This window comes from Brassica oleracea, chromosome C1 (genome assembly GCF_000695525.1).
Source record: "Brassica oleracea var. oleracea cultivar TO1000 chromosome C1, BOL, whole genome shotgun sequence".
Classification (NCBI taxonomy): domain Eukaryota; kingdom Viridiplantae; phylum Streptophyta; class Magnoliopsida; order Brassicales; family Brassicaceae; genus Brassica; species Brassica oleracea.
In genome coordinates, this window is record NC_027748.1 from 8546074 (window position 1) to 8573800 (window position 27727).

The 27727-nt window shown below is 36.2% G+C and overlaps 2 protein-coding genes across 11 annotated transcripts; both read left to right on the plus strand.

Moving 5' to 3' along the window:
* The first annotated feature begins 286 nt into the window (after window positions 1-286).
* On the plus strand, window positions 287-854 carry LOC106330646 (uncharacterized protein At4g04775-like). Its single transcript, XM_013769088.1, has 2 exons — window positions 287-439; window positions 519-854. Exons 1-2 carry the CDS (start codon window positions 287-289, stop codon window positions 852-854), a joined length of 489 nt encoding a protein of 162 aa, XP_013624542.1.
* Window positions 855-8289: 7435 nt separating this feature from the next.
* On the plus strand, window positions 8290-23010 carry LOC106312960. Of its 10 annotated transcripts, XR_001264287.1 has the most exons (7): window positions 8290-8696; window positions 10034-11481; window positions 11567-12196; window positions 12268-12387; window positions 21099-21189; window positions 22017-22379; window positions 22783-23010. XR_001264287.1 is itself a non-coding variant. In XM_013750696.1 (6 exons), the coding sequence occupies exons 3-6, from the start codon at window positions 12135-12137 to the stop codon at window positions 22855-22857; spliced, it is 609 nt and encodes a 202-aa protein (XP_013606150.1). In that variant the 5' UTR covers window positions 8290-8696; window positions 10034-11481; window positions 11567-12134; the 3' UTR covers window positions 22858-23010. The 10 variants fall into 10 exon arrangements, 2 of the variants coding, with proteins under 2 accessions (XP_013606150.1, XP_013606157.1); XM_013750696.1 differs by lacking the exon at window positions 21099-21189 and having other exon boundaries at window positions 12279-12387; XR_001264285.1 differs by lacking the exons at window positions 21099-21189; window positions 22017-22379; window positions 22783-23010 and adding an exon at window positions 13964-14267 and having other exon boundaries at window positions 11567-12387.
* The last annotated feature ends 4717 nt before the right edge of the window (window positions 23011-27727 follow it).

Genomic DNA, 27727 nt, shown 5'->3' on the forward strand with positions numbered 1-27727 from the left:
AAACAATGTAAACATTTACACGTTCGTCTTACTCAAAATTTAGGACTTCCCTCTGAATTGCGACTTTCAAGACTACAATAATTCAAATTTCCAAAATGTATATGGCCTTGGACGCAAATGTACTTCCCTATTACATGGACCCCATCTCCTTTCTTCTTTTAACTTTTGAACCAAAGAAAACCCAAATCAATTGCCTTTTTATTAGGTCGCCGGAGCGATTAAATCTACATTTCAAAACAATTGTAAATCTTTCTTCCTCCAGTTCTTCACCAAACCCAGTCTCACCATGAGTTCATCCAGTTCTTCTTCTCGTTCTCAAACACGCACAACAGTGGGCATTCCTTCAACATGTTGGTGTGGGGCGAACCTGACTACCTTTGGGGCTCAAACCAAAGACAACCTATACCGCCGTTTCTACAGATGCGAAATCTCCGTCAAGGTACCTCTGACTTTCTCAATTTCAAAAATTCCATTCAATTCATAACACTTATAGAGTTGTTATACCATACAAATGTCAGAGGCAATCTGAGCACCACCTTTTCAAATGGATAGACGAGGCTATCATCGACGAGATTAGCATTGTTGATACAAAAATCAGCCAGCTTCAGGCTGATTTCCAATCTTTCAAGAGGACAACAACTCTGCGTCTTCAGGAACGTGGCAAGAAGATCGATGAGTCCTTCCTGGAGATGAAAAGGATTTTTCATGACCAAACTATCCTCCTTGATGAATTAATGAACAAATCAACTTTAGTTCTTGAGGCTAAATCACAGTCCCTGCTCCTCAACATTGTTGCTGCTGCCATTGTTCTAGGTACCATGGCATGGTTGTATGAAAAAATAACCGTGGGTTGATTTATGTCATCTATTACCTATCTTCCTTGGTTTCTATTGTCCCCACCATTGTAGTCACTCATAACATATTACTGGGCTTATGTCATCTCTTCACTAATGCTACTCTTAATTTGTCTTCATCTTTCCAAAACAGCTGCTTAATGAACAACATTTTCCAACGCTTATTCTTCTGCTTATTTATGTCTACTTCCAAGTTTTTTGTTATTTCCGAACCAACATACCAACACTCTGTATCTGACGTACTGTGACTCTTACACACTCATGCCATTTGTTGGAAAATCCCATATGCACCAAAAATAGTATACTTGCGGTGACCACATCCACAAATTTATTTAAATTAGTGCAATTTGGCTAACCAAAAACGTTTGTCTAACAAAGATACCAGTGCAATTTGGCTAACCTAAAACAACCAAACGTTTTCATGATTTAGTAGCACAATATTTGTTTCAAAAAATATGAAAGCAACAACATTCCGTCAACATTCAAACCACCTTCACTAGGTTTCAAGCAATATAATAAAAGTTCCCAAAAAAACTGCCTTGATCCCACAACAATACATATCCAAATGAAGCCCTCCTTCTACGACCTTATATAGGAACAGTGCAGTTAGTCCTGTTGTGTCCTTCCTCCCTGCACCTACCACATCTGTTCTTACTAACTTTCTTTTTAGGCGCCTGCAGTGACAATCACAAGTCAGTTCACCCAACAATACCTTGGTTAATAGATTAACTTAACAATAAATAGCCTAATACGTTTTCAACATCTCACCCTTATCTCCCCGGTCGATGGTATGCGTGTCTTGCGACGTCTCCCTGGTTGTCTCTTCGTATTAGGAGGGTACATAACCTGACTGCTGACTTCTTCAGGTATATCAACATCCCTAGCATCACTGTGGAGGCTGATAACGCCTGCGTACGTCTCCCTCCACACAGTCGTTTTGTACCAGTGCCCACACAATGTGTCGTGAGGCACACCGACCCCGTCAGCTGCAAGCATAGCATGGCCACAAGGAATTTTGATATTATCAAAATACTTACAACTACACTTCCTCTCTGCTAGCATCACTTTGTCTGATCCACCAAACTTTCCCAAAATTTGGCTGCTCCAGCTATTCACTGCATTTACCTTGCTTCCCTTCACAGTTGCCATGTTCTTTGTCATCTGTTTCTTCACTTCAACGCTAACCAAACCTCTGTGTTTTTCTGCCTTTTTCCTTCTCGCACAAAACCATCTGGTCATCATCCTCTGTATGAAAGTCAGCAACTCTACTATAGCAGCTCCCCTTCCTTCCAACAACGCCTTGTTAAGTTGTTCAGCAATATTGCTGGTCATAATGGTATATCTATCACCAGGGAAATTTGCTCTAGACCAACGAGCAACACCTATTTGACCAAGATAAATGCCACACGCACTGCTAGCCGCCCTAATCTTTCCGTAATAATCTCTGAACTCCCCGACACTATGTGCCATCGCAGCGGCAGTAACCATCTTTGCAAAGTTCTTACTCGAGAACCTCGAGTTCAAATTCCTAGCCAGATGAACAATGCAAGCCCCATGCTTGGCCTGAGGATAAATCTTACTTACTGCATTAGATATGCACACAGCCCTGTCTGAAATAATCGCTAGAGAAGGGGAGTCACATAGAATCCTCTCTACTTTCTGAAGAAACCATGTCCAAGCATCCTCATCCTCACTGTCCACAACTGCAAATGCAAGTGGGAATATTTGGAAATTTGCATCATGCCCACTAGCGGTTAACAACACTCCTTTGTACTTGCCACTTAGGTGTGTACCGTCAACCACCAATACATGCCTCAGCTTCCTAAACCCACTTATTGAAGCACCAAAAGATAGAAACAAATACAGAAAACGTTCGTCCCCGTCGTCGTCTACATCAGTTTCCAAATCAGCAATAGCACCGGGATTTGCCAGCTTCAACATATACAAATACTCCGGCAGCTTTAAGTAAGAGTCCTCATCAGGACTACGCAAACCCAAAACGGCCTTCTCCTTCGCCCTATAACACTTCATGTACGAGGCGTCCACCCGCAGATCCTCTAAAACAAGTCTTTGCAAATCCCTAGCAACAGTCAGCTTACCCATCTCTCCAAACTTCGCCTTGTAAACAGCAGCTATCACACGAGACGTTGCCTTGCTCTTGTACCCATTACGGAACTCTATTGGACAGCTATGATCAAGTTGTGCCTTCCTTATCTCATAATACCCACAACCCCTAACTTCATGTGCAGTTACTCGTCAATCACATCTACTGTCAGGACACTCAACAACAAACGAATCTATCTTTGTCCTGGTCTGCGTGAACTTGAACTGCTTCTTTATGGCATAGATAGCTAAAGCTATCTGACAATCCTCTTTGCTTCCAAACACCTTTCCAACTTCTATCTTACCGTCACACTCATCCACGACCATATCAGGGATTTCAGCTACATCAAATTCTGTATCATCAAACAGCGGTGGTATATCAAACTCTTCATCATCGATGTCCTCAAGTCTTCTTTTGGGCACATTGTTCCTGTTACAACTACCGCCTCTGCTCCAAGGATTACCCTCCTCCGGAGTCTCATCTTTCGCTTTATCTTCTCCTCTGCTACCACCACCGACCTCAACATAGTGATCAAAACAACTTTGTGTGTCACAAAAATAAGTATGTGGCCCTTTCTTCTTTGTTAGACCTTCAACAATCTCATCCTCGTTGTAAACAACATTAACAGCAGCAGAACCTCCGAAATCTCCAGCTAGTAAAGGTGACCAGAACTCCTTGTCGTAACCTCTAGGCCTCACTGAAATCTCGTCCAATTCAAAGTTCTCTTCTTCATAACCACTCTCATCCTCGCCTTTGCTACTCCCTCCTTTCACACCTTCACTCATGATTTTTTCCTCTAATTTCTCCACTTCCCGCACCAGTTCATCGTCATCTGCAATGTCAATTACTCTGCACTTTTTGTAAGAGGATGACACATACCCATTCTTTGAGGAACCACAACCCAAGTCGCTCCTGCCTCCAAACCTCGCCGCTTCTGGTGAGACAAATCCCAGCCCTGAGTCGTCTGCAATGTCGATTACTCTGGTTTTGGACGCAGCCGATGATAAATACCCCTTCTTTGAGGAACCACAACCCAAATCCCTCTTTTCGACAAACCTCGCCGCTTCTGGTGACACATAACCCATCCCAGTGTCGTCCACAACCTCATTGTCCACGTTATCTGTTTTGAGTTCAAACTTTGCAAACAGATTCATTCCCCCTTTCACTTTTTGATGTTGACAGAAATACTTCACCGCCCCCTCGTTAGTTATCAGAACCGGTGGGGTCCTAATCCCGGTCGCAAGTTCAAAGCTTGTTGGTGGCCAGTAACTTAGAGACACATGGAAACGCCCCTCGTCAAGTTTAAACTCACGCAAAACATTCCCCTCAAGCTCATTGCACCCAATACCATCGTAAATCTGAACCATACGACCCATCCTGTTTTTCTCGATGACAAAATCTCACGTCCCTACATCGCCACAAACCCAATCACCGCTTAAAACCATGCAGTTCTCGTCCATCGTCCAAACCCTGCACCAATAAAGGAAGTGGGCGACTGCAAAACTCAAATCAGAAAACTCTCAAACAGCTTCAAACTTGCAGAAAAAGACAAGATAGATAACCATTTGTTACCAAACCTGCTTTCTCTAGCTCAGTTCACCCTCGCCCTCAGATTTACTTTCATCCAACGGCTGTTGGTGGTTACTATTCCCCATAAACCAAACTTAATAACTCCTACGAAACGCAGGGTTGTACGGTCGCTTTCTAGTTGGCGATTTCAATAATAAAAAACACTCACTCAACCTTGGTCTCAGTTAAGGAAGCGAGGGGCACATTGGTCCCAAACCAGCTCAGAAACATAACAAAGTGTCCCTCCAGCAAGTTGTGTCTGATTGTGTCAAAAAAGATAAAAAAGTGTCCCAAACCGTTATCGACTCACTTTACTATGTGTCTCTCAGCAATACAGCTTTTAAAAGCTTTCAAATCATTTTTTTGTTTGTCAACTTTACAAATACAGTTTTTTTTTTGGAAAATGGTAAATTCGTGTTCAAAACATTGCCGTATATTATACTGTCATGTAAATAAAACCGTAATTTTTAAAAATCTAAAATTATATATTTTTATAATTATTGGTGAAATCGTGTATCAACTGCATTAACTGTCATATTATTAAATAGGCCTAGGCATCTACTCTATTAAAATAGAGTCCTAAATTTATCTACCATTAATGTTGTCATTTAAGTTTTGGACTGTTTCAAGTTTGCTAGAAAGCTGTTTAATTTATAGACCATTTCAAGATTGTTACAATCTAATTATTATATAACACACAGCTATTACAAATGGAACCGGACAACTTCCATTAAACCAACATTAAAATCTATTAAAAGTAAATCAATATATTAACACGGTTTAATTTAATTCTGGATGTGCTCTATTATAAGTATAACAAACGAATTACGTTCTATGTAATCTGTTAATGTAGACCGACTGTATATATACAATTATATTAGCAATACAATAACTTTGATTTAGACCACTTTTACTAAAGATGATACTTGCTCTACGTTGATTTATAAGTTTCTCATCGACATAATATCATCACACAAAAAATATGTATGTGTTTGGTTCCTCTTTCTTAAGTAGATAGATTAGATACGATCTCTTTTTACACCTTATTTTCGTGCAATATGTTAATTTGATCTAACTTGATTGAATCTTTGTTATACTTAGAGATACCTGCCATTATGAACACATTATGTCGTTAAATAAAATTCAATCACATAATTTCATAAGTGCCAAACTTAAGAATATAAATTTTGCAAAATTTCTTTTTTTGAAATACAGAATAAGTTAGAAATTACATGTATTTTTAATTATTTCAAATTCTTATATCTAATATATTAATTTAAGGTCCTATTTTATCTACTATTAACAAGTCATAGTAGAACCACTTAAAGAATTAGGTAATATAACTTATTTGATTATTTACATTAATAATAAACCAACTATAAATTTGAATTATTATTTTTAATTATAACAAAATCCCAAAATCTGTTGAGAAAGAATCTAACAAAATCTTACTAAAAATTTTAAATATTTTTATACAATAACATATTAATTAATTTGGTAATTAGTAATATAATATTGTTATAAATCAATGTTAACTAAACTTTTATTATAAAACAAGAAAATAAAAATTATATACTATTCTTTATAAATTCTATAATTATATTCTGTGTTACATAAAAATAGAAGTGTCACGGAAACGCCCCTCGTCAAGTTTAAACTCACGCAGAACATTCCCCTAAAGCTCCTTGCACCCAATACCGTCGTAAATCTGAACCATACGACCCATCCTATTTTTCTCGATGACAAAATCTCACGTCCCTACATCGCCACAAACCCAATCACCGCTTAAAACCATGCAGTTCTCGTCCATCGTCCAAACCCTGCACCAATAAAGGAAGTGGGCGACTGCAAAACTCAAATCAGAAAACTCTCAAACAGCTTCAAACTTGCAGAAAAAGACAAGATAGATAACCATTTGTTACCAAACCTGCTTTCTCTAGCTCAGTTCACCCTCGCCCTCAGATTTACTTTCATCCAACGGCTGTTGGTGGTTACTATTCCCCAAAAACCAAACTTAATAACTCCTACGAAACGCAGGGCTGTACGGTCGCTTTCTAGTTGGCGATTTCAATAATAAAAAACACTGACTCAACCTTGGTCTCTGTTAAGGAAGCGAGGGGCACATTGGTCCCAAACCAGCTCAGAAACATGACAAAGTGTCCCTCCAGCAAGTTGTGTCTGATTGTGTCAAAAAAGATAGAAAAGTGTCCCAAACCATTATCGACTCTATTTCTTATGACTCCGTCTCTTTTAATAGTATTGATAATTGTCTCGGTATTTATTTTAAAACTTTCAATATAATAAGTTTATCGTTATAATAATCAAGTGGTCTGTATTTGTCTCTCTGTTCTTTACCAAACCTAAGCAGTTTCACCGGAAGCTCCTGTGCACCGGAATTCTTCTTGTCAATAAAGTAATGGAATGGTTCATCGGAAAGACCTCTGTACTTACCGACCAATTTCCGAGGAAGAATACCGGCCAATTTCCAAGTATGGTCCGACGAGTTTGTGACGCCATATGCCATCGAAACAATCTCGGTCTTTCCCGACAAATAATAATTACAAATTTTCCGAGAACCTATCTCGTCGGTTATTTCCAACACTGTTCCGATGTAAGCCCATTTCCAAGGCCCAAACTCCGACTAATTGTAATTTCTCGGAAAATCATCGGTTTGAGCGTACTCCGACGAAATCCTGATAATCATGGCTGTCAGTATGCGACCTTCTTTCTTGTAGTGGCATCGTTCTACCTAATTCGTTCTTTGTGGGAATAGCCGTTTTGTGCTTAGTTATTTTGGGACGTAAGAAGTTCTTGGGATTCCCTTGAGGTGTATAAGATCGGTTTCTGAGAGACCTGGTATCAAGACCATTTATGAAGACCTGTCTTCGATTTAGTAAGAAATTTAGTAAGAATGTTTTTTTCTGTCCTTGTTTTAATGTTTTGTAGATTGAGGTTCTAATGGAGTTTGATCCTCTCCTTTGTCAAGTGATATGCTTTTGTTTCTGAAGAAGCATGTTCTTGGTTTAAGGTTTTGTGTTGTGTCTGCTTCTGTTAGTTTTTTTTTTCTTTTTGTAACATTTTTTAGCTGTAAAAAAATTGAAATCTGCTCATGTCTCATGAGTGACTGAAATTTTTAGTTTGCCAGTTAGTTCTCTGTTCAGTTGCCTTGGAGTCAAGTTCATGGAAATTGTTGTTTTTGATCAAAACCAGTTAAGTTAGAGACTGAATCAAATCAAATAGCCTGTAAAACTGTTGTTTGTTCTTGGAGATGCTGGCGACTTAGCTGAGAATGCCACTGCTTATGTCAGCATAGAACCATGTACCATTAAGGGAGAACACTGCACTGTACAGTAGTATTGAACAAGTCTAAGGTGAAAAGAGTTGTTGTTGGGATGGTTTATCCGTAAATCGTTTCTTCTTCAGGTATTAGCCGTTTTGAAAGATGCTGGAATTGATGTGACTACTGATGTACGAAGGTGAAGTTCTTGAGCTTTACTTCATGTAAAATTAAAATATTATAACCTTTTTTGTCAAAATTAAAATATTACATCATTAGTTTCATTATAACGCCATATGTTGTCAAAATTAATACTTCAATAATTTATCAAATCCTTTATATATTAAAATGCAAGTCGGCTGGCAAATTAAATATATAAGTGCTGACAAAAATTGCAAAAAAAAAAAACAATTGAATTTCTTATTTTCTGCGATAAAAACAAAATAGTGATTTAGAAGAAAAAACACATGACCGTATAACTCAACCACCCACGATCCTTATTTCCCAAGATCCTTTTTTCATTCTCTTATATATGTCAGATTCCTAGATTAAAATATTAGATAAACCACAAATAGATCAAAAACAAAATATGAGTTACTATTCTTCTTCTTTGGTTAAAAATCCTAATTCATAATTTCATATCAAATATCCCAAACCAGTGCTGAGATCAATTTCTGAGTAAGGGTCCCCTTTCATTGGCTTCGGCGGAGCTGGACATTTGAAACCGGTTTAGGGATATGGAAGTCTGAAAAGAGTGGACATGGTGGAGAATTGCTTGAGATTCGACTCGGAGAAAGAATTTTTTAGAACGAGAAGAAAGAGAAAGGAAGAAGAGAAAGATAGAAGTCAACGAGAAATACCAACGTGGTAGAAACAGAAGAATTATCAAAAGGTAAATGCTCTCCTTATGTATATTTAAATATATTTGTGACTATTTGTTTTGGTTAAAATATATTTTCGAGTATAACTTTAGAGAATGGTTGAAAAAAACTAAAACATGAAAAAATCATTATGCTTATGTGTTTTTCAAAATAATGTGCTATTATCCACTTTACACTTATAATTCTTTTACTATAGCTTCAAATTAACACGTCAATTAATAAAGTATTTAATCCACTGTCCATGGTTTAGTTATTGCTGAAGTGGGTTTATAATTTGTGTTATATATATTTAAAATTTAGAGTAGCATAAATTATAATATTTGTAATCTTCACAGTTTGTCAACAAAATTGCTCTACATTTACATCCTCTTTTTTTTTTTTTTTTTTTTTTTTTTTTTTATTTTTAATATTCACTATTTTTACCCTAAAATTGTCATACTTACATAAGATATAAGCATACGACATAAAATTCAGTCTAGTTTTTTTTTTGAAAATATCAGTCTAGTTAGTGCGTACATAATAAAAGATAAAAACTTGATAAAGATTCATTTACAAATTGATTGATGATGGGACGAGCATGTCTCAGTGTCGATTATGTTCGAGTGGTTCAGCAACATCCACGCATTGCATTAGTGAAAAAGTTGACCATACTATCCCCACTAGTCTCCATTTCATAAACCTTATCTTTTATCTTAATTCTTTTTACATATACGGAATACAATATCAAGTGCTTTCCCAATGATGGTATTCAGACAAAAATAATTTTTTTTAAGTGCGAGGTAATCATGTATGTTCTGAACTTTTTGGTTACACAAAAAGAAGAGTTTTTAGTGATTAAACCCGTCAACTAAAGATCAATCGTAAAAAAAACTTTCAACTAAAGATCTTACGAAATAAACCTCCAATTTTATGTCCGTTAATGTTTTCATCCCTCCGTAACCTTTATCGTCAATAGTGAACGTCTCCCGTTAAAACGAAACTCTGCGTTTCATTAAAAGAGAAAAACAACATCATGTTTACTCGAAACAACATGATTTCTATAAAAAAACAACACAACGTTGATAAAACCAATCCTTATGTCGGGTAAGTCTCTCAATTTCCCCCAAATCAACCTTAATTTCAACACTCTTGATGAACCCTAACCTTCAAATTGATGAATCCATGATTTGAGTGTGCGTTTCAGAGTGAGAATCGAGTTGGCGAGAATGAATATTCCAAGGCCAAAGTTAGTTCTTCGTGTCTTTAATTTGCTTTTTACGGTTGTGATTTCGGGTTTAATATGTGACGATCATAATTTTGATTCTCCTCATCCTCAGTTAACCTAAGCAAATTTCATATATTTTTACAGGACTCTCTTCTTTCGGTTGTGGGTTGGAGGATATTGGGATTCAGATGGATCTTACAATGGTGGTCGAACTAAATGTTGTCGAGTGGATTTCAGACAACCGACACTTGAGATGCTGAAAGATGTTGTTTTGACGAATGGGTATGCAGAGAATATGAATAAGTTTTCTTACTTCCCTAATGGAGCTGTTGGGGGAAATCGTGTGGCCTTGGTAGCTAATAGTGATGTAGAAGACATGATTAGATGTATTCAAGATGTGGATAGCTTGAATGTATATGTCGTCAGGGAAGATGATCCATGTTTAGATGATGTGCTTGTGGGAAATGTAGAAGAAGAAGAGGAACAAGAGAATGAGGATGAGGCGTGTGATTTCTATTGAAATGATTATGTTGAGAGTGATGGGTCTGATGATGAAGATGGCAAGATAGAATTTTTTTGGGACAGCAGTTTGTATCGAAAGAAAAGTGCAAGGAGACCATTGAGAAGTATGCTATCAAAGAGAAGGTGAACATACATTTCAAGAGATCTGAAAAGAAGAAGATAGATGCAAAATGTGTGCAAGAGTGTTGCAAGTGGAGACTGTATGCTTCCATTAACAGCCAATCAGACAAGATGGTTATTCGGTCACTGGTAGGAACCCACAACTGCTACCCTATAGGTGTTGTTGATCTCTATAGCGCACCAAAGATAGCTGCAGATTTTCTGAATGAGTTTAGGCTCAACCCAAAGCTTTCAGCGGAGCATATAATGCAAAGGTTGGCTATAAAGGGTCTTCGGGTCACAAAAACGAAGTGTCAAAGTGCTAGGCAGATTCTAAAACATATCATAGGTGATGAGTATGCAGAGCAGTTTACAAGACTCTATGATTATGTTGAGGAGCTAAGGAAGACCAATCCTGGTTCTACGGTTATATTAGGAACAAAAGATAGAGTTTTTGAAAAGTTCTACACATGCTTCGAATCTCAGAAAACAGGTTGGAAGAGTGCATGTCGTCGTGTTATTCATTTAGATGAAACTTTCTTAAAAGGACGCATGAAAGGGATATTGCTAACTGCGGTGGGAAGAGATCCTAATGATGCTACATATATCATTGCTTGGCCTATTGTACCGGTTGAGAACAAGGTCTATTGGGAGTGGTTTATGGAGTTATTGCGTGAAGATTTAGGATTAGAGGATGGAAATGCTTTGGCATTGTCATCAGATCAGCAGAGGGGTCTTATATACACCATCAAAACCGTCTTGCCTTATGCAGAACATAGAATGTCTGCAAGACACATTTTTGCTAACTTGCAAAAGATATACAAACAAATGGGTCCTCTGCACAAGCTGTTTTGGAAGTGTGCCCAAGCATACAATACAAACCTTTTTCATAGACAACTTGAGAAGATGAAGAACATCAAGCTTGAAGCTTATGAGGAAGTTAAGACAAGTGTTGGTTCAAACTGGTCAAGGTGAGATTAAAATGCAAAATTTTCAGAATGCTAATATGATTTTCAAGTTTCCTTGAGCTGATAAACTTTTCTTCTCTTATTGCAGGGCATTTTTCAGTGATGTGGTCAAGTCTGCTGCTGTTGAAATAACATAAGTGAGTCCTACAATGCTGCTATGAAAGATGCTCGTGAGAAACCGATTGTTGCTCTGCTAGAGGACATTAGGCGACATATAATGTCTAGTAACTTGGTGAAGCTGAAGGAGATAGAGAATGTGAGAGGAATTTTCACACCCAAGGCTTTAACAATAATGGAAAAGAGGAAGCGTAGTTTGAAGTGGTGTAGTCCATTGTCAAATGGAAGGGGCATCTATGAAGTGGATCATGGGAAGCACAAGTACATTGTTCATGTCCGAGATAAGACGTCGTGCACTTGTCGTGAGTATGATGTGAGTGGCATACCTTGTTGCCATATCATATGTGCAATGTGGGCTGAGTATAAGGAAACAAAGCTCCCAGAAACAGTTATTTCGGAGTGGTATTCAGTGGAGAAGTGGAAGCTTTGCTACAGCTCGCTTTTGTTTCCTGTGAATGGGATGGAGTTGTGGGAAACACATAGTGATGTTGTTGTTATGCCTCCTCCGGATAGGATAATGCCAGGTTGACCCAAAAACAATGATCGAATCAGAGATCCAAGCGAAGATAGGTCATCACAGAATTCTTAAAAAGCTCCAGTGGTAATGTCTTCTACCTCTTTTCCTTTTACGAATTGGACTTTCACAATATCATATCAATGTGTTTTCTCTAGTCGACTTGTAGCAACTGCCTCCAAACCGGTCATAATAAACGGTCCTGCAAACAAGATCCTCTTCATGTGGCTCCTAAACCGGTTCCTGAAAATCCATCTTACCATGCTAATGCTGTGATGGTAATTGTCTAACTTTCCACTTCATTTCGCAGAAAATCCATCTTACTGATATCTTGTGAATCTGCATGATTTTAACTATCATTTAGTGTATATATTAATCATTTAGAGTGCCATTTAAACATCATTAGGTTGCATTTTCATTCATAAGTCCATATCAGGTGTTGGAGATGGCATTTGGTGAGTTTAGACCATCTAGAACTTGATTGAAGGCAAAAGGAGTGATTTTGGTCGAGAAACGAAATGGAGACCAAGTGTCCCAGCGGCTTAGTGCCTCCACAGCGGCCTAAACGCCAGGCCACAAAGCTGCTGTGAATCCTAGACGACATTACCTCATTCCACGGCTAAAGTGTTGGAGCGGCCTATTTCCCAGCGGCCTATTGCAGCGGTACGTCTCGGCCACAAAGTTTTGATGTCAATTTGCGCGAGCGCACTCGGCCTGCTGCAGCGGTATGAGAGGCCGCGGCTAAGGAATCGTCAAGGCGTCCACATCCACGTGTTGGAGCGGCCTATGTCCCAGCGGCCTATCGACGCGTCCAAAAACCAGTTGCGACACTTAGAAAAATCTTCAACTCTATTTTTACCAATTTTTACCCCTTCGTTTTTAAAGCACTATAAATACATTTTAGACCTAATTTTGGGACATATTTTGTTTTCTCTCAAAATACGTTGATACTTTGGAGAAAATTTGAATCTTTAGTAATCTAATCTTTCTTTCTTGAGTAATTTGAGTCTATCTCATCTTCTTAACATGATTTCTCTTGAATCTACTATGGGTTTAAGGTTAATCATGAAGATTAGTGAGTAGACTCTTTTTGGATTCATGGATTAGGATGATTAGGATGATTAAGTGATGATCTAGAATGTTTAGAGTAGATTAATATGTTTCCTTGCTTGATTGAGTGATCTTAATGCTAATCTAGAGTTGGCCATTTTAGATTAGAAATCTAGACATTTCTTTGCCCGAAAAGTGTTCGATGAAATGTCTGAGCCAACTCAACATGCTCTTAGCTTACCCTACCAAAGACACTTGATGTTAGGAGAGTTTAGATAGTTGAATGATATGTTCTTAATGATTGCTTGATTGACACAAACCAAAGACATTTGATGTTTGATCAATGAGAGTAAATGATCATTTGTCTTGACAAAGAACTTGCTTATGAATGTTATCTAGACTTAGGGAAATGTGTTGATTGAAACCTTGCAATTCTAGATTGAATCTTAGTCATCTGAAATCAAATTCCTATACCCATAATTCCTCCCTTATCCATTTGCTTGAAGGTTGCTAGTTAATTGTGTTAGAGTCTTGTTAGTTATTCAAATCACTTCATTACATTGAATGCACTTAGCTTAAGTATGAACCTGTATTCTCATTGAATTGAAACACTTAGAAATGGATTGACATCTAAAATACTACTTTGATTTGAACCTTGGACCCTTGAAAAGTCCATTTCAAATTTGGTGCCGTTGCCAATTCTAAGTTGATTTTGACATTGAGATTTGGTCTTTACTTGAGACTAAGTCTTATTTTTCTTATATCTAGTTACTGATTCTCTTTCCTAGCCTTTTTGTATCTCAGGTGCATGAACTTGCGGAGCAGAGGCCCAACCGACCTAGTTCCAAGAGTTGAAGACATTAGAGCACTTGAAAGGGAGATTGCAAGGAGGAGAAGAGAAGAAGAGCAACAGGCTCACTTAGACAGATTGGGGTTTGTGATGGATCAATATCAGAATCAGCCTCAAGATAGAGAGGGTAATAGCCAAGGAGCTGACATCCTTAAGCCACAACCCCACAGCGCCAAGCTAGAGCTATTGGCACCCATGATGAGTCCAATATCCATGGGCATAGAGCTGGCATTAGAGCGCCAACTGTGGAAAACAACAACTTTGAGATTAAGTCAAGCTCGATAAACATGATCCAGAGCAACAAGTACCATGGTCTTGCCTTGGAGGATCCCCTAGACCACTTGGATAACTTTGATAAGCTGTGTGGAACAACAAAGATCAATGGTGTCTCTGAAGATACATTCAAGCTAAGGCTGTTTCCATTCTCTTTGGGAGATAAATCTCACACATGGGAGAAGAGCCTTTCAAGAGATTCAATCACCACATGGGATGAGTGCAAGAAAGCTTTCCTCACCAAGTTCTTCTCTACTTTAAGAACTTCTAAGCTAATGAATGAAATCTCTGGATTTCATCAAAAGAATCTTGAGGGCTTTGGAGAAGCATGGGAAAGGTTCAATAGCTACATCTCTCAATGTCCTCATCATGGCTTCAATATGGAGAGTTTGCTTAGCACTTTCTACAGAGGTGCTTTGCCCAAGTTTAGAAGCCAGTTTGATACTGCTAGCAATGGTTTCTTCTTGGGGAGAAGTGAAGCAGATGCTTTGGAGCTTGTAGAGAATATGGCTAATAGTGATTCAATTTACAGTGATGAGCATGACAGAAGCAACAGAGGCAGTGGAGGTGATGATACAAACACCAAGAGAGAGTTAAAGGCTCTACAAGACAAGATGGATATGCTTCTCTTGGATAGAGCTAAACAAGAGAAGGTGAACTTTGTTGGTGAGCAGAAACAAGAAGAGATTGTTGTGTTTAATGAAGTTGATGGTCTAGAAGGTCAAGAAGAGCTTTGTTTTGTGAATGCTAATGAGACATGGTACAAGAAAGACATGGTACAAGAAGGAGCCTAACTTTCAGTACAACAACTACCAACAAAAGCCTTTCTACAACAACCAACAAGGTGGTTACCAAGTTAGACAAAACTATTCTCAAGGCTTCCCCTCCAAAGGAAATCAGTCTACACAAGGCCAAGCATGATCTTCTACTTCTGCTACACAAGAGAGTACTGAGGCAATGCTGAAATAGATCTTGGAGTCTCAAACTAGAAGTGAGAAGCACATTGGATATGAGCTGAAGAACCTTCACACCAAAGTTGATGGAAGCTACAATGATCTCAACAACAAGTTCCTACAACTCTCCTCTCACTTCAAGGCTTTGGAGAATCAGTTTGCCTCTATGCCTTCAACCTCAACCTCCAAGCGGATCTCTACCAGGGAAATCAGAGCAGAATCCCAAAGAGTATTGCAATGTTATCCTCTCTACTACTTCTTCTGAGATTGAGTTGCGTGATCATGAGAAAGAGGTGGATCAGATTGAAAGCCTCTCGTATAGCACATAATTTGTTTCCCAAGCTGCAGCACAAATTGTGGAAAAGACTGAACACAAGGCTATGGAGAAGGTTAAGGCACAAGCTAAACTGAAGGTTGCAGCAGAGATTCTGAAGAGAGATGGGCACAAGGCTGAGAAACAAGTTGAAAGAGAGGCTGTGCAGAAGCTAAAGGAAGTTAAGTTGGAAGGAACCACTGAGGTTGAGCAGTCACCTTATGATAAGCACCCGTTTCCACAAATGGTCCTCACCAAAGCTCAAAAGAAGGTGATCTCCAAGTTCAGAAAGGACATGAGTGCTGTAGGAGTCAAACTTCCAGAGATCTCTCATATGCGTGATGCTCATTTCCAAATGATGCTCATCAAGGACATTCTAGCTCACAAAGAAGTAGCAGAGCTTTTTGACATCTCTACTTTTCAGCTTTATCCACCAGTCACACCAAAGTCTATTCCAAAACTAGAAACCCAAGGGAAATTCACATTGTCTTGCTCCCTTGGTAAGTTCACACTTGATGATGCTCTTGTTGATTCTGGTGCAAGTGTGAATGTGATCTCAATGGAGATGGTGAAGACTCTTGGGATTGAAAACATGGAGCCAAATACATCTTTACTAATGTTTGGGGACTCCTCTTCTACAACCCCAATTGGTCTCATCAAGGACTTTCCTTTGAAGATTGGAGCTTGCACCATTCCTATTGACCTCACTGTTTTGAAGATGACAATTGAGAAGAGAGTCTCATTGATCCTTGGCACACCATTTCTCACAACAGTAGGAGCTTGCATTGACTTTGCCAACAAGAAGGTCACACTCCTCAATGTGAACAAAGTTGTCTCCTACCCAATCAAGTCTCCAATGATGAATGTTGATTATTATGGAACCATCACTTGTGGAGAACCTTCCATTGAAAAGATTAAGGATGAAATGGTTGTTAAAGGAAAAGAAGGTCTTGATGGAGAGTCCTCTAAAGAAATGTGATGATCACTTGGAAAGTGTTACAGAGGAGGAGGTGAGTAGAGCCACAAAGGCTGCTCATGACAAGAAGAAGATGATGAAAGAACCTAACCCTCCACCTCTTGATATGTTGCCACACACTCTCACTCTTCACCCAATGAAGTTCAAGGATGGAGCTATTGAGTACAAGATCAAATGGAAGGGAAAGTCTACACCATTCTCAAGTGCAAAGACCTCATCACTCCACAACTCCAAGATGATCCAATCAAGCTTCAAGAGCTTCTCTCTCAAGTCCTCACCATCACTCTTGAAGGGGGGAAAGATCCTCCTCTTCACTAGCCAATTGGAAGGAAAGTCAAGCTAGAGACTTAAAATAAGCTCACTTGGGAGGAAGTCCCATGGTATCCTTTGTATATATTTCTATATGTACATTTTTCTTGCTTTAGTGTGTTTGAATAAGCTTAGGAACAAGTTTGGGGGAATTCTCAAAAATTCCCAAAGGTCATGTCGAAAATTCCAAGGTGACAACAAGCCATCCCTCCTCATTTCCCTTCTCTCATGACAGCCAACTTCAGGTAAGTGTATTCTAACTTTATAAATACTTAGTTATCATGTTTATGTCTTTCCCTTAGATCCCTCCTTTGAGCTTATTCTCACACAAGGGACTGTGTGAAGCAAGTTTGGGAGATAGTCTACTATCTCACACTGTGTTTTGTTTTGTCTACTTGTCATTAATTCTCATGCATTGCATTGTGAATAATTATTTGCATAGAAAATTCACAAAAATTGAAAAATTTTGAAAATCACAAAAATAAGCATTTAGTTGCATCATTTGCATCTTTAGGATTGAGTGTAGAAGCATTTAGATTGCATTCATGCATTGGGAAAAACCTTGTAAAGAACACATGTCTAGAACTCAATCTAACAACCTAGCCAAACATATCAAGTAGCTTAAGCATCTATTGAAAAAGCTTGTAAGCTTCGAGCCTTGAAAACTCTTCTTGAAACTTGTTGTTTGTTTGATGATTGACATTGTTCTTGAAACCAACTCCAAATGAACTAAGGCTTAATGAACTTAATCTATCTTGCTTATGGGCATTTGCATACTTGATCATGAATATTATACACATTTGGGTTATCTTTCTCCTTTGTACCAATCTTTGTTAACCCAAATGACACTCCCATACCCATTAACCCTCACCATTCTTTGAAGCCAACATTAATTTGCTTGAGTGAGGCCTTTTATTGATAGCATGTCATGTGCAAAATCTTGAGAGTATTAGGAGCGACAATGAGTTGTTCTCATCTTTGGCTAGCATTAGGACCTCATTTAAGCTAGCCTCTAGGATGGTTGTTGGGTCTGAGAGTTTAAATTCTTTTGATCTTGGGAATGAGAGAGATTAAGTGAAAGAAAATGAATCAAAAAGAGTGCTTAAAGAAAGAAACCCCTAAGGACAAAGAAAGTTAGAAAATAAAAAGCTCTAGAGTATCAATAGAACCCCTTTAAAAAAACAATAAATGAGTGGGGAAAAGAAAAAGAAAAGAGATGAGAAAAGTACAAATCAAAACGATTGTCCCTAGTTGGTTGAATCAAAGAAGATAAAAGAGAGTGTTCATTGAGTGAAATGTGAAAGTGGGTGTATCTTTGGGTTTTGGGATGATAAAAAGAAGGGTAGAACTTGAAATCATTTAGAAAAGGGGTAGAATGATGAGAACAAAGCATTGTATGCATGAATTGCTCATTTTCTTAGATAAATTTTGCATAATGATCTTGTTCCTATTCTAGAGTGTGAGTCACTATAAAAAATACATTTGAAACTCATTTTTCTTCACATTAGACCATCTTCTCTCACCAAGCCAAATGATTGAGATCAAATATCCATTTGCAAGAATTCACTTGTGTGTGTGTGTGTTTGAATGAATGTGAGGGTTGGCTAAGGAACTTGTTGGTTGAATGTCATTACAACTTGTGTAAAGATAAAAGAGTCTTGATAGGCCTTGAGAAGTTAGAGTGTACTAAGAGGATTGCTCATGCTATTTGCTATATTTTTTTTAGGATGTTAAGTTGAAGGCTAGAAAGTGTTCTTTTGGTTATGAGTTCTCATTTTCAAACCTCTCTCCTTTTAGCTCTTGAAAGTTTACTTGTGGACAAGTAAAGGACTAGTGTGAGGAAGTTGATATCTTGTGAATCTGCATGATTTTAACTATCATTTAGTGTATATATTAATCATTTAGAGTGCTATTTAGACATCATTAGCATATCAAGTGTTGGAGATGGCATTTGGTGAGTTTAGACCATCTAGAACTTGATTGAAGGCAAAAAGAGTGATTTTGGTCAAGAAACGAAATGGAGACCAAGTGTCCCAGCGGCTTACTGCTTCCACAGCGGCCTAAACGCCAGGCCACAAAGCCGCTGTGAATCCTAGACGACATTACCTCATTCCACGGCTAAAGTGTTGGAGCGGCCTATTTCCCAGCGGCCTATTGAAGCGGTATGTCGCGGCCACGAAGTTTTGATGTCAATTTTCGCGAGCTCACTCGGCCTGCTGCAGCGGTAGGAGAGGCCGCGGCTAAGGAATCGTCAAGGCGTCCACATCCAAGTGTTGGAGCGGCCTATGTCCCAGCGGCCTGACGACGCGTCCAAAAACCAGTTGCGACACTTAGAAAAATCTGCAACTCTGTTTTTACCAATATTTATCCCTTCGTTTTTAGAGCACTATAAATACATTTTAGATCTAATTTTGGGACATATTTTATTTTCTCTCAAAATACATTGATACTTTGGAGAAAATTTGAATCTTTAGTAATCTAATCTTTCTTTCTTGGGTAATTTGAATCTATCTCATCTTCTTAACATGATTTCTCTTGAATCTACTATGAGTTTAAGGTTAATCATGAAGATTATTGAGTAGACTCTTTTTGGATTCATGGCTTAGGATGATTAGGATGATTAAGTGATGATCTAGAATGTTTACAGTAGATTAATATGTTTCCTTGCTTGATTGAGTGATCTTAATGCTAATCTAGAGTTGGCCATTTTAGACTAAAAATCTAGACATTTCATTGCCCGAAAGGTGTTCAATGAAATGTCTGAGCCAATTCAACATGCTCTTAGCTTACCCTACCAAAGACATTTGATGTTAGGGGACTTTAGATAGTTTAATGATCTGTTCTTAATGATTGCTTGATTGACACAAACCAAAGACATTTGATGTTTGATCAATGAGAGTAAATGAGCATTTGTCTTGACAAACAACTTGCTTAGGAATGTTATTTAGATTTAGGGAAATGTGTTGATTGAAACCTTGCAATTCTAGATTGAATCTTAGTCATCTGAAATCAAATTCCTATACCCATGATTCCTCCCTTATCCATTTGCTTGAAAATTGCTAGTTAATTGTGCCAGAGTCTTGTTAGTTATTCAAATCACTTCATTACATTGAATACACTTAGCTTAAATATGAACATGTATTCTCATTGAATTGAAACACTTAATAATGGATTGACATCTAAAATACTATTTTAATTTGAACCTTGGACCCTTGAAAAGTCCATTTCACTTACATTTACTCACTCGTTTGTTTCTACTTCATTTCACAGACTTGTAGCAATTGTCAACAGACGGGACACAATAAACGCAAATGTAAACTTGACCCTGTCCCTAAGCCACCTAAAATGCCTCTTGGAAGACCTTTCAAGAACCCAAAGTCAACAGTCCAAAGTCCAAACGATGAACCTGACTATGTCCTCGTCGAAAACCATTCAAGAACCCAAACTTAACGATGTTTTCAATATTGCAAGTTGGCTAGTATTGACTTTTGTTAGGATTAATAATTTATATTTCTACTCAGTATTGTCTTTTGTAAAACTTTAAAGTATTTAGGATGATGGGATTTTATAGTTATGTTGCAACTTAAGGTTTCATTAGTGTGCAACAAGTGCAAGAACCATAAGGTAACACAATACTAACCGACACAAACATCATAAAACAACAAACAATGCTGAGTAGACAAGAATGGAAAAGTCATTAACGACAACACTACAATAGTCATGGCCTACGTGTGGTGTTGTAGAACAGCAACTATACCATCTAAATACCACACTTTTGTAGCACAAACAACAACTAAGACATCTAAGACTTCAACCTAAGTCTATATCATCGCCATCTTGTTTCCTATAACTTCAAACTATTCATCATGTGTTTCATCAAGCCATTTGAAAACATCATTGTGACCCGAAATTGCTCCACATCGATAAAACATTCTTCCTAGGTTCCTAGTGGTATTTGACTTCAACATGATATTAGCCGCTCCACATTCACACCTTCTTGGAATTCCACGCCCTAGATCCATAGAATTCTAACTAGGCAAATACCAAAACATAAAATGCTCAAATAGATTTTATAGAATCATGAAAGGAAATCAATATATGATTTCAGATATGGCTAAAGAAACTTACATTTGATGCAACCAATCTCTTTTTCTCACACTTCTGAATAACCCTAATTTTCAGATTTGGGGATTTTAGAATGTCTCTCGCGATTTTAACGTCTCTGAGTAAACATGATGTTGTTTTTCTCTTTTAATGAAACGCAGAGTTTCGTTTTAACGGGAGACGTTCACTATTGACGACAAAGATTACAGAGGGGTGAAAACATTAACGGACATAAAGTTGGAGGTTTATTTCGTAAGATCTTTAATTGAGGGTTTCCTTTACGGTTGATCTTTAGTTGAGGGGTTTAATCATTAAAAACCCTAAAAAGAAATAAAAAAAGTCATATAAGTATGAACAATGTAATTCTAAGTATGATTCACTCAACTTACTGGAGAAACCTAATTAGTAACTTCTATAGAACAAGATCTCAAATTTTTTAGTATAATATGTTGAGAATTAATGAATTTTCAGTTCAAGCTAATCATCGATGAATAGATTCACTCATACTCCTAATTATAAACCAACGTTGGTTCCTTCTTACGTCCAAAGTAGCAAAATCTCATATAACTATGTGAAACATAATGTAGTAAGTCAAGAATTATATTTAAAGACCATACTTTTTTACTTTGTCTTGCTTTCGTTATGTCTTCTATATCTGTATGCAACCTTTTGCCTTTTGGTATGGATACCCTTCCTTTACAAACCCCTTTTCACTAAACTGTTATTAGCACTAGTTAATTATCATTAGGACAAAGTAACTTGAACCAATTAACTCCTTTCTTTATATATATGTGTGTGGTTAATATTGATCAGTTTCATAGTATGATGTGAAACACTTAAAAGAAGAGTAAAAACAATATGGATCAGAGCCGTTCAAACGCAAATCAACAAGATCTTCAGATCGCATGACGGTTGAGAAAAACATAAGGATTTAGATGAAAGCTCTCTACTCAGAATTCAACTCTCTTCTTCCTCAAACGTCTAGGGTTTCATCTTCTTTGTCCTATGATCGATATGCATACATAGTCTTTGATTCCATGTTTTATACATAATAATCTTTTTCTTGTTTTAATGGTTAGGAGTCTTTACTACCTGATCAGCTAGATGAAGCTGCAAACTACATCAAAAAGCTACCGGTAAACGTGGAGAAAAAGAATGAAAGGAAGAGGAAACTTGTTGCGACTTCAGCTTTCGACAAACTGAATTCCATTGGATCTTCATCGATGTCTTGGAGTGTGGACGTCTCTGTACCAAGAAGGCTGCCAAAATTGGAGATTCAAGAAACCGGTCCGGTTCTTCACATCTTTCTTGTGACAAGCATGGAACACAAGTTTATGTTCCATGAGATCACTCGTGTTATCACTGAGGAAGCAGGAGCTGAGATCACTCATGCTGGATACTCTATTGTTGATGATGCCGTCTTCCACACTCTTCATTGCAAGGTATTGTAAATCCGAGAAAAAATATTTTTTTTTTAATCTGGCAATTAGGAAAAATCAAAATTTGCTACTGCTACTATGCTAAAATAGGTCTAATCCACACTGTATTCTCGTAATGGGAATATGATTAAAGTTAGTCACTGAACTAACATACTCACCTTTGTAAAAACACAAGTTTTTTATCATTAGACAACGATTAATGAGTAGTTATATATATATATATATATATATATATATATATATATATACATATTATATTTATACTTCATATATAAATATACACTTAAAATGCAGATAAACTATACATCTGTCCCATCTAATTGTAAGTTGATTCATGGTACTATCTATAGATGTCCTTGGTATTTTTTTGGTTGCTAATTGTTAATTTTTATTTAATTTACTATAGATGGAAGATCGTGATTATGGAGCTGGGAGTAGAATTTCTGAGAGCCTGAAGAAACTTGTGAACACTGTCAACTAATATTCTCTTTAATGTGTACCCTTTGGTCCTTCTCCTTGCAGCTTTTTCTATATTTTTTTCTTCTTATTTTCTTGTTCCTTTTGTTGAATTTTATCTTGTCATGTGAAAACGATGTTTCATTGTGATATTTATCTTGTTATATATCTACTATAAGCTGTGTGACATATATGACATATATGGATATCTGGGATTATCTAACCTATTAAAACTAAAGTACAAATAAATCGTAACCCTAAGTTTTCTTCAATAATTACTATCTAATGCCATTGACCTTATAAATAACAATTTCCATAAAAATTGTTACGAAATTACCTAATATTTAGCTACTTAATAAATTTAGAAGATATACAATCCTTCATTTAATTTAAAACAAAATCAAAAATTCAATTTTGCAATCCATAAAAAAACTATAAAATAGATTAAATTATCAGATTAATTTATTGGTTTATTAAAAATTAAATTAATCAAAATCGTTTAAATTTTTAGAATAAAAAAATAATCAGTTATATTTAATTAATTAGTCTCTTCTAATTTAATTAGTATAATAATGTATGTATTTAATTTTAAACGTTTACAAAACAAATATCCGTGCGGACGCATGGATCAAGATCTAGTGATATTTAAGAGCAAAGCCAAAAATATTCGTCTAATTATATGCTTCAAAGATTTTGTTTTTGTTTTTGCGTGCATTTTAGAAAAACATATTAAAATTTAATTGTATATTAATTGTTTTCTATTATTAACGGTTACTAATAATTTTAAATCAATAGTAATTAAATAGAGAATTGAAATTTATTATATATTATTAATATTAATTAATAAAAATGCATAACTGTTAAAACTACTTTTGTTGACAGAGTAAAAATTTTAAATATATATTAAAAACTAAAAAGACAAACTACCAAAAAATGTCGTAATATCTAAAAAATAAAACATATAATGTTTTGGATTACTGAGTATTTAATCGAATCTCGAGTATAAACTGGAATTGAACCTATACCCCATGGTCCTAGAGTGGATGACTCGCTTCTTCTTTTTTTCCGAATCGCCATTTATGGCTTACTTATTTTGTTTTTAACGACTTAATATATTATACTAGGGTAGGTCCGTCCTACGGACGAGATATACTTTATTTGTGATCTAGATTTTTATTTTTTGTATGATTTTGTGGTTTGTTTTTTAGATTTGCATTTGCAAGTGATGTGTCTAATAATTATTTTTCTCATTTAGAAAATTTTTAGTGATAAGGGATATAACTTTCATTTTACTCAATGTTTGATGTTCGTTTATTTTTCTAACTTGTTTTGTTTTTTTATTTGTTTTCAAATACATTTTCCGACATTATACTATTTTTGTTGTTATCTTTCTTTTTTGTTATTTTTTTTATAATGAGCACACATTTTTATATCATCTTCACATATGTCTAACTAAACTTTTTTATTTTTGTTTAAGTTTATTAGTCTTGTTAGAGATTATAAGTTTGTAGTAGCATGACATGATTTTCATGATTGAAATGGTATACATTTTCTTAAATGTTTGCTCAATTGTTTTATATATAGTAAGTAGATTTGAGTTTTTATTGTTGTGGTTAGGTTTAATACTCAAAATATTGATTATTTTATATTTTGTATATATTGAATGTACTTGTATTTTTTTTAACATATTTTATTTTAATATTAAATTAAATAATTGAACATGAATATATAATTCACTATAATAGGAAATTATTTGTTAGAAAACTGAATCAGAACATAATATTAATTATCAAAACTTAAATAAATATTTGACTGAATATTTTATATACTACATTTGAAGACTAAATAAAAAATATTATCCAATAACTTATTAGGTTTTCTAAAATAAAATCACTCATTAAATTTTAGAATAGTATTTAATAATGCCTTTCTTATATATAAGTAATTTATTGTATGTTTAGAGAAAGTTAATGTATTTGTATTAAATATTTTTATCTGATTGATTAGACTATCATTTATCAAAAATATAATTTATTTTATACATATATATCATGTTGGAACAATTTTTTACTACAACTTTAGATTAACCTTGAATGCTATTAATAAATCTTATAGCAATAGTCCCTCGGATTCGGAAAATTATAACGAAGATGTATAACCCAATAGCGGATTCCACACCTGCTACCGTTGTAACCTATGAAGTAAATACTTGACTCCTCATATCATCCGAAGAAACGGAAAATACCAAAAAGTTGATATTCACAGCTAATAACATTGATTCAATTTGCATTGACATAATAGAATAAAACGTATATGTTATTTGTCTATGCATTTAAATGTTTAATAAACAAAATGATGTGTTGTGATTTTGCATAGTTTTAGCTTTGTTATTTCATATATATTCATGCATTAACCTTACATTTATTTGCATTTAGAGTCTATTGCATGTACATTTGCATCTTGTAGGTGTTAGGATGAATTGTTTGGAGTTTTGGAGGTGATTAGAGCACAAAAGGAGCTTTCGAGGAGTCTTGAACCGAACGTGTGAAAGACAAGCATGGATGAAGGTCTTAAAGATATCTTTTGAAACTTGTCTTTTGGGAAGACATGGTAAATTGAGTTAGCTTTACAATGGAGGTGGTTTCAAGTCGTTTGGAGCTGTATTGAGGGATTTATGATCAAAATACTACACACATATCAGTATGACATTCCTAGCGGCCACCCTAGCAACATCAACAATAGCCTTCGAATTTTAAGCCTTTAGACTCATTTTTATTCACTTAAAACCTATAAAACTCATTACTATTCATTATTCTTCTTATTTTTGGTATTCTAAAGGTGTGTGCAACATGGAGAAAGTGGAGAAAACTTTAATGAGTGAGTTTTATCTCTTTAAAGCTTGCAACATGGGGGATGGGTTGTCTATCATGAGTTTGGTGGCTCTTTTGGCCTAACTTTCTCTACCTTTTCTGAAGAGGCAAGACTACTTTGGCCATATGAAGGGGCAAAAGGTGTTCTATAATGGAAGAAAGTGGAGAATAACTTTTATGAGTGTGTTTTATGCTTTATGCTTTCACATGATGGATGTGTTGTCATCCTCCTTTACTTAAGCTATAAAATAGACTGCAAGGGGAAGGAGGAAGACACAATACACAGAGTACAATACAACAAAGAGTAGAGAGTGAAAGTTTTATAGTTTCATATTTTGTATTTTGAGAGTTTGAGAGAAAACATTTGTTCTTGAGCTGTTCTTCATTGTTCATCATCTATTCTTGAGTTTTAATTTGGTTTTGCTTGTTTAATCCTTGTTTATCTTTATTCTCTGTTGTATCTACTTGAATATGCTTCAATCTATTATGAGATTAAGTGTTTTCATGGAGATTAGTGAGTAGTTTCCTTAAGAATTCATGGGTTAGGGAGATTAGAGTAACTTAGTGAAGATCTATGGTGTTATTGTATTAGATCCTTGTATGAACTTGCTTGTTGAGTATTTTTAATGCTTGTTTAGTCTTGATCACTCTAAACCTGATTTCTAAACACTTCTCATCAGACATGATTAGATGAAGTGTTTGAATCAACTCAACTAAGCTCTAGTGAGATTAGCCAAGGACACTTGATGTTAAAATTGCTAGATAGTTATTAAACTTGAACTTAAAGATTGCTTGATTGAATTAAGCCAAAGACATTTGATGTTTAATGATTTCTAAGCAAATGGACATTTACCTAGACATAGGACTTGTCTAAGATTGTGTTTAGACTTAAGAGATTACTTTGATTGAAAGCTTGTCACCTAGATTGGATCTTAGTTACTTGAAGTCAATTCCCTTAGCCCATGGATTCACTTGTTTAAATTGATTAAAACCTTGTTGTATTGCTCTGTTTGCTATTGTTAGTTGTCACACACTCACCACTATTGAATCTACTTCGCTTAAGAAATGACTTGTATTCTCACTGATTCACATCACTAGGACTGGTTCGACATTCACCCCCCTACTCTACAACCTTTGCAATAGGCAGAAAAACCTATTATCAAATTGGCGCCGTCTTGATCACTCTAAACCTGATTTCTAAACACTTCTCATCAGACATGATTAGATGAAGTGTTTGAATCAACTCAACTAAGCTCTAGTGAGATTAGCCAAGGACACTTGATGTTAAAATTGCTAGATAGTTATTAAACTTGAACTTAAAGATTGCTTGATTCAATTAAGCCAAAGACATTTGATGTTTAATGATTTCTAAGCAAATGGACATTTACCTAGACATAGGACTTGTCTAAAATTGTGTTTAGACTTAAGAGATTACTTTGATTGAAAGCTTGTCACCTAGATTGGATCTTAGTTACTTGAAGTCAATTCCCAATACCCATGGATTCACTTGTCTAAATTGATTAAAACCTTGTTGTATTGCTCTGTTTGCTATTGTTACTTGTCACACACTCACCACTATTGAATCTGCTTAGCTTAAGAAATGACTTGTACTCTCACTGATTCACATCACTAGGACTGGTTCGGACATTCACCCCACTATACTACAACATTTGCAATAGGCAGAAAAAACTATTATCAAATTGGCGCCGTCGGTCCTAGTCTGATTGTGACATTGAGTTTGAGTCTTTGCTTGAGACTGAGTTTTACTTTGTTTTAAAGTTACTAATTCTACTTCTTCATCTACTTGTGATCGCAGGTGCATGAACCTAAGAAGTAGAGGCACTACACATCTTACTCCCTTGACAGATATCAAAACACTTGAAAGAGAGAACATGAGAAGGTTAAGACAAGAAGAGCAAGAGGCTCAGATACAAAGATCAGAACCTATGATGGAACCAGTTTCAGAACAACCTCAAGTTGAAGAGGGCAATGGTCAAGGAGCTGCCAACCTTCGACCTAGACAAC